The sequence below is a fragment of the Motacilla alba genome, chromosome 6 (genome assembly GCF_015832195.1).
Source record: "Motacilla alba alba isolate MOTALB_02 chromosome 6, Motacilla_alba_V1.0_pri, whole genome shotgun sequence".
Lineage (NCBI taxonomy): Eukaryota > Metazoa > Chordata > Aves > Passeriformes > Motacillidae > Motacilla > Motacilla alba.
This window is the reverse complement of record NC_052021.1, coordinates 3,279,153-3,294,444: the sequence shown is the minus strand read 5'-3', so window position 1 is coordinate 3,294,444 and position 15,292 is coordinate 3,279,153. Positions and strand designations below refer to the sequence as shown.

General features: G+C 45.4%; 2 protein-coding genes across 10 annotated transcripts in view; both read right to left on the bottom strand.

Moving 5' to 3' along the window:
* LOC119702804 (C-type lectin domain family 2 member D-like) overlaps positions 1-15,292 on the bottom strand; it is a 603,052-nt gene that overhangs the window by 268,707 nt on the left and 319,053 nt on the right. The window lies entirely within an intron of this gene.
* The window catches only part of MICU1 (mitochondrial calcium uptake 1), an 89,730-nt gene that overhangs the window by 918 nt on the left and 73,520 nt on the right, over positions 1-15,292 (bottom strand). For all 8 annotated transcript variants that reach the window (XM_038141409.1, XM_038141405.1, XM_038141408.1 and 5 more), the window contains 3 exons: positions 12,686-12,823; positions 7,523-7,631; positions 2,107-2,196 (listed from right to left, as the gene is read on the bottom strand). In XM_038141409.1, coding sequence (XP_037997337.1) covers positions 2,107-2,196; positions 7,523-7,631; positions 12,686-12,823 — 337 coding nt within the window. The remainder of the gene's footprint in view (positions 1-2,106; positions 2,197-7,522; positions 7,632-12,685; positions 12,824-15,292) is intronic.

The window sequence follows — 15,292 nt, the reverse complement described above, 5'->3', positions numbered from 1 at the left end:
TGCAGGAGGCAGAAAAGCAAATGCAACCCAAATGTCCCTGTCCTCCCAGGAAACACTGCTTTAAGTGGTTTAGGAAATTGTGAAATTGTGGGTGCACAAATTTTTCTAATGGAGTAGAAGGGAAGATGTGTTCATCTGATGAATGAGGTTATAATGCAGCCACTGGGCAGCAAAATTCCAGCCAGCTATCAAGGGTTGAGCAAAATTCCCTCCAGTGCTGCAAGTTTTTAATGTCTGTAAACACTGATGGAGTGAAAACAACAAAATAATAATAATAAAAAATATCTGTGCCTGCTTTTCTACTTGTTTTCTTCCTTGGGGGACTCCTCTGGCAACCAGAGTCTTTCCCCCTAAAGATTTGCTATCAAAATATTTAGGAGATTCTCCTCTGAGAGAAGGCAAACAGGGAATATTTGGTTACACTTCAGCTCACTCTAATCTCCAGCCTGATCATCTGGCGTGAAGATCGTATCACAGCGGTGGTACTGAAGCACAGAGGAAAACAAAACAGGAGATGTGACCTTAGGGAGGGGCAAAGGAGCAGGCAGGGCTGAGACCAAGAGGGACAACAAGGACTAAATTCATTAAATGCATTTTTTAATGCTCATACTTATGCAGCAGTGCTGCCACTCAGAGCTGCCAGATGATGGTGACTGTGCTAGAGAAGCAGGGTGCCAGCCAGAACTCTGATTTGGGCCTGGCAGTTTTGCACAAATGCAGAATTTCCTTCTTTCCAAGTCAGAATTGCTGTCACCTGGCAAAGACTCCAGTAACACCCATTAAATCAAGCCGGGAGTGCTTCAGTGTGACAACAACCACAACGGGGCACTCACAGCCTCTGCACAGCCAGCTTCCCAGCAGGGCACAGAGCTGCTATTAATTAATTAAAAATTAAGCTGACATTTGTCTAGGACTTTGGAGATAAAGCCCCAGCCCGGCTCGTTTCCAACACTGGAGCATAACAGTTCATTTTGTTAGACCAACTGGAATTCTCTGGGGGGAAAAAAGGAGCAAAGTGTGCAAAACCCCTCCTATCCATGCTCCAACATCCACATCTCACAGCGTGGCTACCACTGGACACCCTTCCCAAACGGGCAGGGGGAATGTGGGAAATGGATTTGTAGAAAATTTTCAAAGCTTAACAGAAGGCTCACACAGTGTGTGCATCTGCATGCAAACCCTGAGATAAGAAATGCTGACTTAGAAATGTCATGGAACAGGACAGACATCGTGGAGAGAGAAATGGAACCAGAAACAAGGTTCAAAGGATGGCCTTGTAAAAAAGACTGGATACTTTGGAGAAACAGAACTGTGAAAGATGCATTGTAGTGGGACCCAGGAGGGGCAGTTTTAGATGATTTAAGGCATGTCACATTCATATTTTCTGGAAAAATCCCTTTGCCCGGGATTTTGCTCCTGGGAAGCTGAGAAGCCTCAGAGAAAAAGGAAAACAATAATTATCTCATTTGCTTCTCCTGTGTTTTGCTGCTTTGGAATGTGTTTGGAGATTGTTACCCAACAGGTGATTGTTCCATTGGTTTCCTGTGAATTGTTTTGACTCATTGGCCAATCAGGGTCAAGCTGTGTTGGGACTCTGGAAAGAGTCAGGAGTCTTCATTATTATCTTTTTAGCCTTCTGTAAGCATCCCTTCTGTATTCTTTAGTGTAGTTTAGTACAGTATTCTTTAATATAATTTAGTATCATAAAATAATAAATTAGCCTTCTGAGAACATGGAGTCATGGAGTCAGAGTCATCATTCCTTCCTGCCACGGGGCACCCCGCAAATACAATAAAGGCATTTACAGCATGGTGTGGCTAAAGCTGATAGGCCAATAAACACTTGTAATGTAATTAGGAAATGGTTGGATTCTGATTGTGCTGGTGTGAATTATAACATCTGTATTGTCTCACCCTCCACATGAGACTGAAAATGGAGTAAAAGTTTTTAAATCACCTCTCAGTTGCCCATCTCTGGGTCAGAAAAGGGCATGACCTGAGAGGGGATCAGCCCAGCTCCGTGCACAGAGCATGGCAAGAAGAGCCCTTCTGCCAGGTTTCCTGCCCTGGGCTGTCCCGGGCTGGCTGAGCTCGGCCGGTCACTCACCGTCGCAGTCGAAGAGCGCGAACACCACGTCGCACACGTGGTCCGACAGCTCCACCTTGGCCACTGTCCTGGCCACCTGCTGCATGGTCACTGCAACACAGGAGGGCACAGGGTCACACAGGGGCAGCACGTGCCAGCCACAGCAGGACCCTCCTGCTCCTCCGTGGAAACTGGCCTCTGCGCGGTCAGAGAGGCTGGAATAAGCTTGATGGACGAGGCAGCTCCTCCTGACAGCATTCCAAGGAATGCCATCCAGCATTCAACTCTATCAAGCAGGGAATTCCAAAAACTGGGAATTCCAAAAACTGCTTTTCCTGTTGCAACCCAGTAGCTGCAGAACAAGTCCACGCACCCTCCTGCAGGGAGCAGACCAGATTAACCTTGCAATAAAATAAAGAGTTGTGAGGAATTATTTCCCTTTTCTCCCCAGACTGGCAGCAGAGAAGCAAGCAGGAGTTTTATTCCCACCTTTAGTAAAGGGCAATCCATGGAGCTATCAATCTGGCAGGGTTAGGCAGTGGATTTTGCTGCACAAATGGGCAAAAAAAAACCCCCCTCCCTAGGCTGTGAGAGTATTTAAAGTTAAATTGCTTCTCTTCAAAGCCTGACCCAAGGAAACACCATCCACAGCAACTGGGATCAATGTTTAGCTGTGGAACAAGGGAAAAGAGGGAAGTGGTGCATCACAAAATCAGACTGAAACCACAAACAGCCTCTGCTTTCCTCCACAATTTCCTTATGGTTTTCTGCACCCCCAGTCCTTCAGGAATTCTGGAGAGTTAAGTGTGTCAGAAAGGAAAGAATAATCATCCAATATATACCATAACTGGATTAATTACAAACTGCATAAAATATTTCTAATGGGATTTTTTCATTGATGCTTACATTATTGGTACCTTCCACCCTGTTTCTGCTCCCCTGGGTGAAATCTGGGGTTTTCTGAGAGGAATTCACAGCCACCATCAGGTCCTTTTCCCCATAAAACCCCTCCTTTTACTAAATAATGCAGGAGAAATTTGAAATGATGCATTGTATGTATGTAAAATATATATAATCTCAAGTAGGACCCTGCTTTTCCCATGTAATTATTCTTTTTGAGTGAAATTCCTTTTCTCCATGAGTAATGTAGCTCCAGTCAGCAGTTATTACTTTGTATTTCCTTGCGACACCAAATTTCATTTAATTTGTGTTGTGAATGTAAAACTTCTCTCGAGGTGCTTCACCTTGATGCCATCCTCCCCTCCTGGTGCCCTAGGTACCCCATGGCTGTAGCCTTACATGTAAAAAAAAAGTTAAAATAATTTCCTACATCACAGAATTCCAGAATGGTTTGGGTCGGAAGGGGCCTTAGAGCTCACCCAGTGCCACCCCCTGCCATGGCAGGGACACCTTCCACCATCCCAGGTGGCTCCAAGCTCTGTCCAGCCTGGCCTTGGGCACTGCCAGGGATCCAGGGGCAGCCACAGCTGCTCTGGGCACCCTGTGCCAGGGCCTGCCCACCCTCCCAGGGAGTAATTTCTTCCCTAACACCAAATCAAAATCTCCCCTTTCAATTTAAAACCATTGCCCCTTGTCCTAATTCCTTTAACTATAATTATGTTTTTCTGCTGAGATTTTACCCACTCCTTCCATCTCTGCAGGGAGTCTCCTGATCCCTCCCCTCCTGTTTGTTTCTCACAGCCACGGCTTCCCCAGCTGGAACTTGTACTCATGGCCACCAGTTCCTGCTTCCTCTCTCTTTAATCCAACTGCACAAGTGTCAGCTCCATCCCATCGTTCTTGCTTGATGCCAGAATGACTCCACAGGGGCTGCATGACTGTGCTGTGCTGGTTTTTAAGGGATCAAAAGGAAGAGAGAAAGCATCCCTGCTTTCACATCCACACACGTGCTCCAGACAACAAGGTAGCTCAGGAAGGCAAATGAAATTGAAGTAAACCTGCTGGAATAATTGCTTTACCATGAAATGAAATAGGTGCTGTCTGGGGAGCATCTCTTAAAGCCTGTCCAGGTTTGGAGTTCTGGGATAGAAATTCTCCTGGATTTCATATCATCAAAAATGACTTCCAAATTTCTATCTTGGAAAAACTACTAAAATTTCACGCATTGCTATCTCCCACTGGTTCCTTTAACGAGCCATCTGAGTGATTTTATGCAAGTTTAGAGTCTGACACAGTTATCCTTTTTTCCACTCTGATTCCCAGAACTGCACTGTGAGCAATGCCTCACCGAGTGCTGCAAACGGGGCTCCGCTCCAGGCCCGAGCCTCGCCAGATGGCAAACTTCACTTCTCCCCTCCAACTTGGGATTAATCACACATGTGGCCAAAAGAATGGACAGCTGGGCTGCTGCCTTTGTTTTCCAAATGGCACTCAGGGTGATGGGAGCAGAGCTCCCTGCCCTGGGCCATTCCAGGATGGAAAGGCAGGACATGTGTGTTTTGGGCTCCCAGAAATCAGCCTCACGTTGATGCACACGTTTCATTTCAAGGCTCCCAGTTGGAAATGTTGGATGCTATCACTGGCAGTTTAGCTCCCAAAATCTATTGAACTTTTTACAAATCATTTGCATGAGTACGTGCTGGAACACCCATCCAGGAAAGAGATGGATAAGCCTTGTGCAATCCTGTGGGCACAGCACATTTTCCTTGGTCTTCTCAAACTGCAGCCCTGCAGCTGAGCAGAAGCTGTTTTGACATCAAAGGGAGCATGACAGAAAGTCATGGAGATCAGGGAGAAAAAACAGAGCTCCCAGACCAAAGGCAGAGCTGTTGGTGCAACATCCACAGCCAGAAATACGGAAAGCAAGGAGATTCCTTGGAGACACCCCAAAGCTGACTGCAGGTGGCCCAGGGTGAGCAGCTGCAGGGGATCCTGTTGGACACCAGGGTCCCAGAGACCCCTCCCAAGGGCTCCCCTCCCAGCTACCAGCACTGCCATTATTCCAGAGGAGCGCTCCAAGCTGTGCTTCCAGGGGGGCTGGCTTCTTCCATCCCTCTCCAAGGCGGAGGAAAGCAAGCAGCAATTCCATGACTGCATTCCAGCTCACCTCTGCCTCCTTCCTCACTCCCTGTCCGCTCTGCAGCCGTTTCAAGCAGCCTCATTCACATGAAATGATTTTCCATGAACCTCTCCGGGGCTCCAGCCCTGCTCCAAGCCACAGATCAGTGGGCTCAGCCGTCTCCCCGTGCTTTGGCCCATCCATGCCTTGCTCCAAACCCCAAAGGAGATATCCCACAGCTCTCTGCTGGCAGCAGGGCTGCTCGGAAAGCCTGGCTGCACACAGTGCCAGAAAAAGTGCAATTCACACCCTCCTAAAAGGGGAATAAGCACCAAATTCAGTTCCTGTCCTGCTTCCAGCTGTGAGCCCAGGCTGGGGAAGTCTTCTAAGGAATGCTTGTGATTTAGGAGAACGACAGCTATTATGGTGCTGGGAAAATGAAAGATAGGCTAACAAATAATCTGGGTGTTTTTAAACGGGTCATTAAAATACAGGTTTATGATCTTTTTTAGAAGAAGAGGAGACTTTAATTCAGCAAAGAAAACAGGCTGTCAGGCTCTGGCTGTTTGGTAGCAGCCATTTTTTTCCCTCTGAAATTTTAAACAGCCCTTTTAAAATCATAATAATATTTGCTGCATTGTTAGCAGCAAATTATTACACATACTAACCTCTTCCTAGTCCCCATTCCAGTGCAATTTTTACTTTGTTAGTTTGGAACCAGCAACCTTGTGAAAGCTTCACTTTTGTGAGGGCACACCCCATTTATGGTTTTCTTAAACCTGATTCCTGCCCAAGGAAGCTTCCCTTACCCCAGCCAAGCACTCCCAGCTCAGAGGCTGCAGAAGCTCATTAATGGCACATAATTAAACAGCAATCACACTGATTTACCAACTGCACACAGACCTAAATTCTGTGAAAATGCATATTCCATGACAGGACAAATGCTAATTTCCTGTAGGCACTGAGTAAATTTGATTTGCTGGGCTATCACCTCCCCTGGGATGCTACAGAAAGGGCTCAGAGCAGCAGCAGCAGCACACCCAGCCTTGGTATTCCACTTTTAAATGAAAGGAAATCCTATCAGGTTCTTTTAAGTCTTAAGGTAATGATGATCCAAACCAAAGAGTGCAGATTATTTCCCCCCAAAAAAATTTAAGATGAGAGAGGCTGCTGACACAGACAAGAAGAGATGTGACACGTTTGTTTCCCTCTGTAATTCCACTGCCCCAAACCTATTAATGCCTTAATATTCCCACAACAGCAGCAGTTGGACTAGCTGACTTCCAGAATGTTCAATTCTGCAGCTGCCTACATGAATCAGCTTTAACTTTGTAGCAGACAAGAGTTTTCACTTAGCCTAAAAATCTTTTAATGAGTTTGCTATCTTTTTTTAATATTCTCAGTCTGTTTTAAAAAAAAAATCCCTCTTAAAGAACCCGAAAGACCAAAGCACTTGTGACAGATCCTGGCAGCAGAGTGGGACTTTGGTTTGAAATATACTTGGGGGATTTTTTGCCTTTTTTTTTTTTAATCAGTGTGTCAGATCTAACAACAAACCTGAGACAGACCAGCTCAGAAAAGGAAACACGATGAGAAGGAGGAGGATATGGATTGGTCTGATCAATAAACCACATTATTACCAAGTTCTCCAGGAAACACCAGCTCTGAGGTTTATTCAGCCCACTCCTCTGGACTGTGGGTTATCTGAAATAGTGTCTCTGGACAGACTTTAATGCTCAGTCTGGGACCTCAGTGGTGTTCCAGTGCTCCCCTCTTTCCCTCCAGGGAGCTCTGAAGGTGTTTGCCACTGCTTGGCTGCCCAATCAGAAATGCAGCATCCAGCCCTTATTTCTAGGCCAAGTCTATGATTTTTGAGCGAAGCTGAAAGAAAAGCAGGGTTGAGCAGTTCCTACCCCCAGCCCCACTGCTGCTGTGCCTCTGCCATGTGATCAGAGACCTCCACAGAAGATAACTCTGCAAGAATTCTTTGACACTCCTTTTTGAAGTCCTTTGTATAAGGAGGAAAAAAAGTCACTTCAGAAGATGGTGACGAAGAAGAAACAGTGGTGTCCCTGGGATCTGGAACCACAGCCTGTGGCCCACTCAGTAGGTCACCTTGCCTCTGCACACAGCAGAAAGGTCCTTCTGAAGGTACCACCATGAAATCACTGCTTCCTCATCCATTCAGGCTACACTTTCTTCTCCCTCTGTCTAAAACTGTGGAAGTATAAAACCTGAAATCCCTTTTATCCATGGATGTAGTGAGCCAAGCCCCTCATTACAGGGAGGAATTGCAATTTGGGTACATTTTTAACCTGTCAGCCTGGGCTTGTCTGACATCTTCCCACCTCCAAAGACACAGCATGAGTTGTGCTCCCTCAGGCTTTCAGCACCTGAACACCCCACAGGTTTTAGTACCTTTATCAAGAGAAGCTCCAGCCATGTGGTAGAAGCTCAAAGCCGTGTCCACATCATTTATGTTCTTCAGAAAAGTGAAGAAGTTCTCCACCTCCTCAAAAGTCAGGCCCTAGGACAGAGAAAAGACACTCCCGTGGTGATGGGAAAAGCAGATCATGGACACTCCTGGAAATGACACAGCGACTCACTGGCCCAAAGTTGCAGCCAGAAGAGAATTCATCTGCACGCTCCAAAACTCAGCCTTGGCACTTGAGGATGTGGGCTGTGAGCTGTACTTCTGCTCCCCTCCTGCCTCCCTCCTGGCCCCACCAGTCCCACAACAGGAAGGGACTGAAAACAAATTTCCCAGGTGAGCAGACCTCAGATGCAGGGGACCACTGCAAACAGGTGAAATACATTTATTTGAAGCCTGCACACTTGCAATGACAATATCAAACAATCCATGCTGGACCACTGGTTACTGAGAATTTCAGACTTTCTGTGCTGGCAGACAGTGACCCCCAGAAAACACTTAACCTGAAGCCACAGAAAAGGCTTCCAAAAATTAAATGACCAAACTAAGATTACAGGAGTGTAGTTTGAATAAAAGTGGGTAATATCACATAGTAAAAAATGTAAAAGTTTGAGATTTTAAAATACAGTAATATATATAAAGCAAAATAAAAATTTTAGAGCAGAAGCTAGTCCTTCTTCTTCACCTTCTTCTTCTTGAGTTTAAGTAATATTGTGTAATTTGATAAAAAAGTCCACATTGAAGTCGCAAGTAGTTAGTTATTGAGCTAAAAGTAAAAATATTTTAATTTCTTAATTTAACAGTTTATCCTTAGAAGGCCTTGTAGAGAGAGAGATATGTCTCCATTTTGTAGTTTCTTAGTAAAGTGCTGCAGAACTCAGGGTTTGTGAGACTGCAATACAGATAAGAACTAATAAACATCTGAACCCAAACAAGAAATACCATCTCGCACATTTAATCCCAACCCTAACAAAAAACCCCAAAAGATAAAAACTCAACAAGCTCATGCACTGTAAGGTCTCTCCCAAGAGACCCTGGGATCCCTGGGGGAATCCAGGTCTTACCCAGTGTGGCAGAAGGTGACACTAAAGCACAAAAGTGTCCCAGTTTGCCTTGCTGCTGGAGGCAGGATCCCTGTCTGCTCCACCTAGCTGGGCCAGGTGAGCATGTGTTCAGTGAGAGCTGACAGCCACGCTCTGGGATAGTCTGGAAAAACATCCTGAGATCCCCAGGAGAAGAACTGCTGCTGAGCACAGCTCTGAACCCCCCTGGTTACACTACACCTGGTTTTATCACCCTGTGCAGCTGCAGCACCACCACAGCACTGCTGGGGATGCCTTGAGAAGGCTGCCCTAGAGCAGAGGCCAGACTGAGCTAAAGAATAAAGCAGGGATTTATTAAAAGGATCTCCTCCATGGATTCACCTTGGGCAGCACAAGAGCCCAGCCAGGGCTGCACCCAAGATGAACCAAAATGGTCACAAAATGGACACCCGGTCACGGGGTCTCTCACTTTGATCAGTTCTGCTCCATTTGCATCTTGGAGTTCATTGTCCAGTTCCAGCTCCAGCCCATGCAGTCCCATCCTGCTTGTTTTTCTCTCTCCAGCCCACATTGTTTGTGCTCTTGGGCCTGAGATTTGGATCATTTGTCCTTGGTCCCCAGCTAGAGCAGGAATTGTTTTGCCTCCCTGCTCTGCACAGAGAGCTCACCATCCCTTAATGTGAAGCTCAGACCCACACACTAAAGCAGCACAGAATCTGAAAAATAGAAAAGCTGAAACCTGAGGCATTACTGGGACAAGAGCTGGAGTCTCCAACTCCAGCAGAGCCACGGCACAGAGCCAAGGGAGGAGGTGAATCATCACCACAGTAATAACCACTCAGACTCCCTCTCGGGGAGACATAAATCAGCTTGTCAAGAGTGTTCAGGTTCAGGCTCCTCCTACCCTGCCTGGCACGACAGATTAATAGAGCAAGATATTAAAAATCCAAACTGCAGAACACAGCACAGCTCCACGACCTGGACGTGTTCAGCAGGTACTGTCAAATAGAAATTTACACAATCTGCTGTAACTCTGCTCAAACAACTTCTAATCAGGGAAGAAGCCGCCAATCTTTTGAAAGAACAAGAGCATTTTTAAGGTCTTTCCATACAGACATTTGCAGCTTGTTTCTATCTTTGCTGTAAGGGAGTATGTGGCCGTGCACTGATGATCTACGTGTGTGCTGACACGTGCAACAGCAGCTTCGTCAGCCCTGGACTCATGGATCTGGGCCAAAAAGGATGAGACGGCAAAATGGGAGAGCACATGTGGACAACAGAGCTGACTGAAGAGACAAATCCCTGGTGACTCTGCAGGGAGCTTTCCTTGAATGTTTGCCTGCTCCTCTTCCCTAGAGGAACACCAGGATGCACAGCAGAATTAAATTAAATACTGTCCTAGGGAAAAAGTAATCTAATAAATCAGGTACTTGTGCAGGAAGCGATGCAAAGATCCCTGTGCTTTGCACAATGGTTCTACAGGAGAAAACCTCTTTGCAATTACCATGATGCCTCGTGCCAGAGCAGGGCACTGCGAGAGTGGAAAGCCTGGAGGAACCACGAGGTGTGTGGCCACTTCCAGGCCAGCAGAAGACATTGTGCCTGCTCTGTCTGGGACATCTGGGCTTTGCAGTGCTCTAAGCAAAGAGCCATAAACCTTGTATTTTCCTGGGATTCCCAAAATGGCAGATGCCAAGGCCAAGCAGCACTGCTGTCTGTGCATAATGGAGCCCTGTTTGGAATCCTGGAATGGTTTGGGTGGGAAGGGACCTCAAAACACATCTCATTCCATGGTGTCCCATGGGCAGGGACACCTACCACTATCCCAGGATGCCCCCAGCCCCACCCAACCTGGCCTTTGTGGTCCTTTCACCAGCTGAAAAAACAAAAGCAGTGACACAAGTGTCTCCTACAAATTGTGGCTTTCATATGGACAAAACCACTGAATGTCTGTACCAAGAATACCATCAGTGTTATGAAATTTCTTTTTTTTTTGAGGAATCCTATAGGTGAGGCTGGCATCAACGTTAACTCTGTTCCAGCTACCAAAATAAAATAAAAATCAGAGACTGGGACAGCCTTAGGCAAGTCAACAGATCACATCTCTCAAGGCATTTGTAGCTCCAGCTGTTAATTCATAATCAGCTGAATCCCTTCATCACCTGAGTAACCCTCACAAAACATAAACAGGGAGGTTCCAGAAGCACTTACCTGTTTGTAACACAACAGCTCAAAGATCTCCTGCAGAAATTAGGGCTTTTCACCTGGGAACTCAGGTTCGGCCAGGAATTCCACCTCACTGCCACCCTCTGCTAAAACCCCAGCCAGCCCTTGAAGCACATGTGGGAGATGACACGAATCACTGGTTTCTGAAGAGACAGCTTGGCTTTCCAGCAGTTAGGGGGGCATAAACCAAATAAAGCATTGCTTGTGAATACTGCTGATGACTCAGGTCCTTTTCACCAGGAGGAAAGCAGCTGTGTAAGTACAACTTGGGGAGGACACTCATAAACAATGTTAGACAAAACAGAGTGTGGCAGCTCTGCTGAACAGGCAAAATTCACCTACCCAGGGTAAGATGGGATTTTTCCTCCAGAAAAAGAAAAATAATGAAAGCAGATTAGCAGTTAATAGAAGAAAACTTATCACTCTCAAAACCAGGAATGCAGAATAACAGCCTTGGAAAACAGCTAAAGATTAGATTAAACCCAGAGTTTTATTGTTTTGGAGGCTGCCAGGGTTGCCTTGTGCAGTCAAGGTAATTGCATCAGTCAAAGAAGACAAGGTTTGGCAGATGCCATAAGAAAGCTCTCTCAAAAGAACTGCACTTCCAAGGGAAAGCCTTGCTGGGGGAGTTTGGGACAGTTTCTGGGCATTTCACCCTCACCAGTGTAAGGAATCATGATTTTTTCACCAATTCTATTCCTCACAAATACAGTATTGTTTTTATCCATTGCCCATTTTCTCTCCTTGAAAGTCCTCGGAATAAAGGAAGATAAAGATTTGCTCTGAATCTGGCTGGCTGTAAATAGAAAGACAATCTGGCTGATTTGGGGATGAGGAATAAGGTAAGAACAAGAAGTTCTTCCTCTGGCACAGATGTCAGGGTCTTGGCTTACACATGAAAGGAAGAAAACATCTGCTGTAGGAAACCTTCCAAAATAAATTCTTTTGCCTCTTTTCTCACACAGCCAGCTACTGTTCAGTAATATCTATACACACACACACACACACATATATATATACCCAAAAATCACAGCAAAAGAATCAACAATTTGCTAACTTCAAAACCAGAGCTGATATTTTTCTATTAGACACACATTGCATTTAAAAACTTTTTCCTGGAGAAATCTAACGATTCCTGTTAATGTAGGAATCCCATTAAGGAACAAAAAGAGCTGCAGACCCTGGTCAGAACTTGTGTTTTATTACACACTTGGCACCTAAACAGGTTAAGAAATAAACTCTGGTTCTGATGTTAGAAGAAAGCAGCTCTAAAACAGCCAGCCAAAGACTTTCCATCCATTCTCACTTTGATGAATTGCTTGTTTATATCCCAGTTAATAGAAGAACATTCTGGCTTAATAAAAGAACATCCATTACAGGGGCAGATGTAAAATTCTAATGTTCAATAATTTCTCAGCCCATACTTGCCTTACCTGATAAAGCACATCTTGTGGTATGGATATCTTATTCCAAGGACTCTCACTGAATTAATGAGTGTAGGATCTGCAAACTTACTCCCCTCTAAATTGTGAGTAACTTTTCCCAGAAGTTAATAACTAAATAACAAACTGCCTGCTCACAGCAGCTAATGAATCCAGGGTTGAGCCAGGAACTGGGAGCACGGCTTCAGTGTTTGTCCTGGCTCCAGACCCAGGGTGCCATTCAGCAAATTGAATTTTTAAAATTGCAGCATCTATTTTCATATGGAACCATCCTACAGCCCACACTGGACACCAACCACTGCACTCTTCCCTCTCTCTCCGCCACGGCTCGGCACGGAGCGGACGCTTTTCCAGAGAGGATGGGGATTGCTTAACTCATTTCTCAGCCCAGCCTGGGGCTGGGAGAAATTTCCCCAAATTTTCCACGAATGCCACTGACCTCTCCGTCCTGGAAGTGCTTCTTGAGCTGTTTGAGCATGACAGTGAGCTTCTTGGACTGCACCCCGCTGTAAGCCAGCAGCATGCTCCCGAACTGCCGCTCCGTGATCCGCCCGTCCACCGGGTCGTGCCGCTCGAACTGCCAGGGAAGGGGAACAGGAGATCAAAACCAGGAGCAGCACAAAGCCCCACCTGAGGGGTGAAGCATAAAAAAGGCACCATAAAGAATTAACATTGCAGGAAACACTAGCGAAGGAGAAGTGCTGATGGGTTCAGGATCTGCTTTCCCCAGGACTGTCTCTCCACATTTGCCCTATTGCAATTCCTTGGACAGCTCTTGGGAGAAGCCTTTGTTGGAGTCCTGGATGCAGAGAATTTTAGACTTTGTGTACTAACAGACTCTAACCCCCAAGAGAACACTGCATCTCAGAGAATCACAGAATCACTGGGGTGGAAGAGACCTCCAAGATCATCGAGTCCAACCCAGCCCCGACACCTCAGCTAAACCCTGGCACCCAGTGCCACATCCAGTCTGTTTTTAAACACATCCAGAGATGGTGACTCCACCACCATTCCAGAAATTTATCACTCTTTCTGTAAAAAACCTTTTCCTAATATCCAACCTCTATTTCCCTGGGTGCAGTTCAAGGCTGTGTGCTCTGGTTCTGTCAGTGCTGCCTGGAGAAAGAGCCCAACCCCAGCTGAGCACAGGCACCCTTCAGGTGAGTTTTCATTTGACCTGAGGCTGTAGAGAAAGCTCCCAAAATTGACTGATAGCACTGAGATTGTGAGTGTGTGGTTTAGTTAGAAGTGTGTAATATCACAGAGTAGAAAACTTAAAAGAGTTTAGAATTTTAAAATATAACAATATATACAAGACTAAATAAAAGTTTTAAGACAATAGCTACAAGTTTTTCTTCTCCTTCTTCATAACTTTAAGTAATATTTTATAATTAACAAAAAAGTCCATATTGCAGACCTAAAGTAATTAGTTATTAAATGAAAAGTAAAAGTAATTTGAGTGTCATTTCTTAATTAAATAGTTTAACCTTAAAAAACTTTATGTAAAAAAATTAAACATTTTAGAACTTATTAACAAAATACTATAAAACTTTCAACTTATAATATAAATAAAAATAATAAACATCTAAATCTAAATATAAAATACTATCTCAAGCACTTCAATCCCAACCTGAACAAAAGTAAAAAAAAACCAACCCAAAACCCAACATTTAATGGTGCCCCAGTGTGAGGACACCTGTTGAGGTCAGGACCTCCCCAAAAAAATAGAGAACACGCAGCTGTGAGCTGGAAAGAAAAAATCCCCAGGGAAAAGCAAGAAGAAAAAAGGAAGAAAAAAGAGCTTGGAAATCCCTGCCAGCTTTATCCCACAGGACTGGGCTAATGAGTGGCTGCTCTAAACAGGAACAGTGCTTAATAAACCAAAGAGAAGTCTTGCAAAGGTCTTCTCATTTTACTCTTCTCTGCTCCAAGGCCAGTGTCCCAGCAAGGAAGGTTCATGGATGTCTCCAGACTTCACCTTCCCCAAGTTCTCCTCTTCCTCAGACCCTTCCAGACCCTGACTCTTACAAATGCTGCTGTGAGGTCCCTGCAGAAGTTCCAAAAAGCCCCTGGGCAGAGGTTTTCTCCACTCTTCCATCTCTCCTGCAGCAGTTTGTCCCCTGGCTTCCACTGCAGGGGAGGAGGGAAGAGCCATTGCCCAGCTTGGGAAGGTGCTGGGTGGGAGCACCAGCCCTGAATAATGGGGACTTCATCCTTTCCTTTTCCCCCCCATCCACATTAGACTTCATCCAGCTTCACAGATCTCAGCACTTGGGATCCTTTATCTGGGATAGATTATTCCAAATTTACCAGGAAACACAAGATTTACCAACACTCCAGCTGATCAAAAGCCAGAAGATGACATTTAACAACAACATTGATTTTTAAACTCATGGGGAACAACTTGGTACCAGTGAGTGACATTCTGCTGCCTGCTGAGTTGACCATTCCAGCCTCAGCTGCTCTTCAGTGCTAATGAATTTTTAATTATTGCCATATCAACCAGATTTTGGCTGCTTGTCCCAGTGGGAAACCAAGGGATTCCTGATAAGTGGAGCACCAAGGCTGGGGGGATTTGTATGGGTGACTCTGGCAGGAGGCGGATCCCAAATGGAGAAACTCTGCTCCTCAGCCCCTTGTGCTTTCACCTGAGTGGCTCACACAGTTTTGGGGGGAAAATGGTGATTTTTACTGTCATCTATACAGGCTTTGGGGATCACTCATGATGCAAAACGTGGGCCTCTCCCATTCTCCTGTGCTGGGGAAAGGAGAGGGAAAACTCATTTGTGGAAGTGTTCTTCATTAAAAAGCAGAAGGAGTGGTTTCTGCCATGCCTGATGAATGCAAAGAAAATGCTCCTGGGACACAAAAACTTGCCATCAGTGCTGCTTTTGAAGCTTTCTTCTGCTGTAATATTCCTAATTTCATCCCCAAAGACACAAATCAGCATTTTTCTACCAACAGCCTTAAAATACCCCGAGTTTTAGCAGAACTTGAACTAGCATCTTTAATTAAAGGCTAGGAAATGGGTGCAAATAGCTCAGAT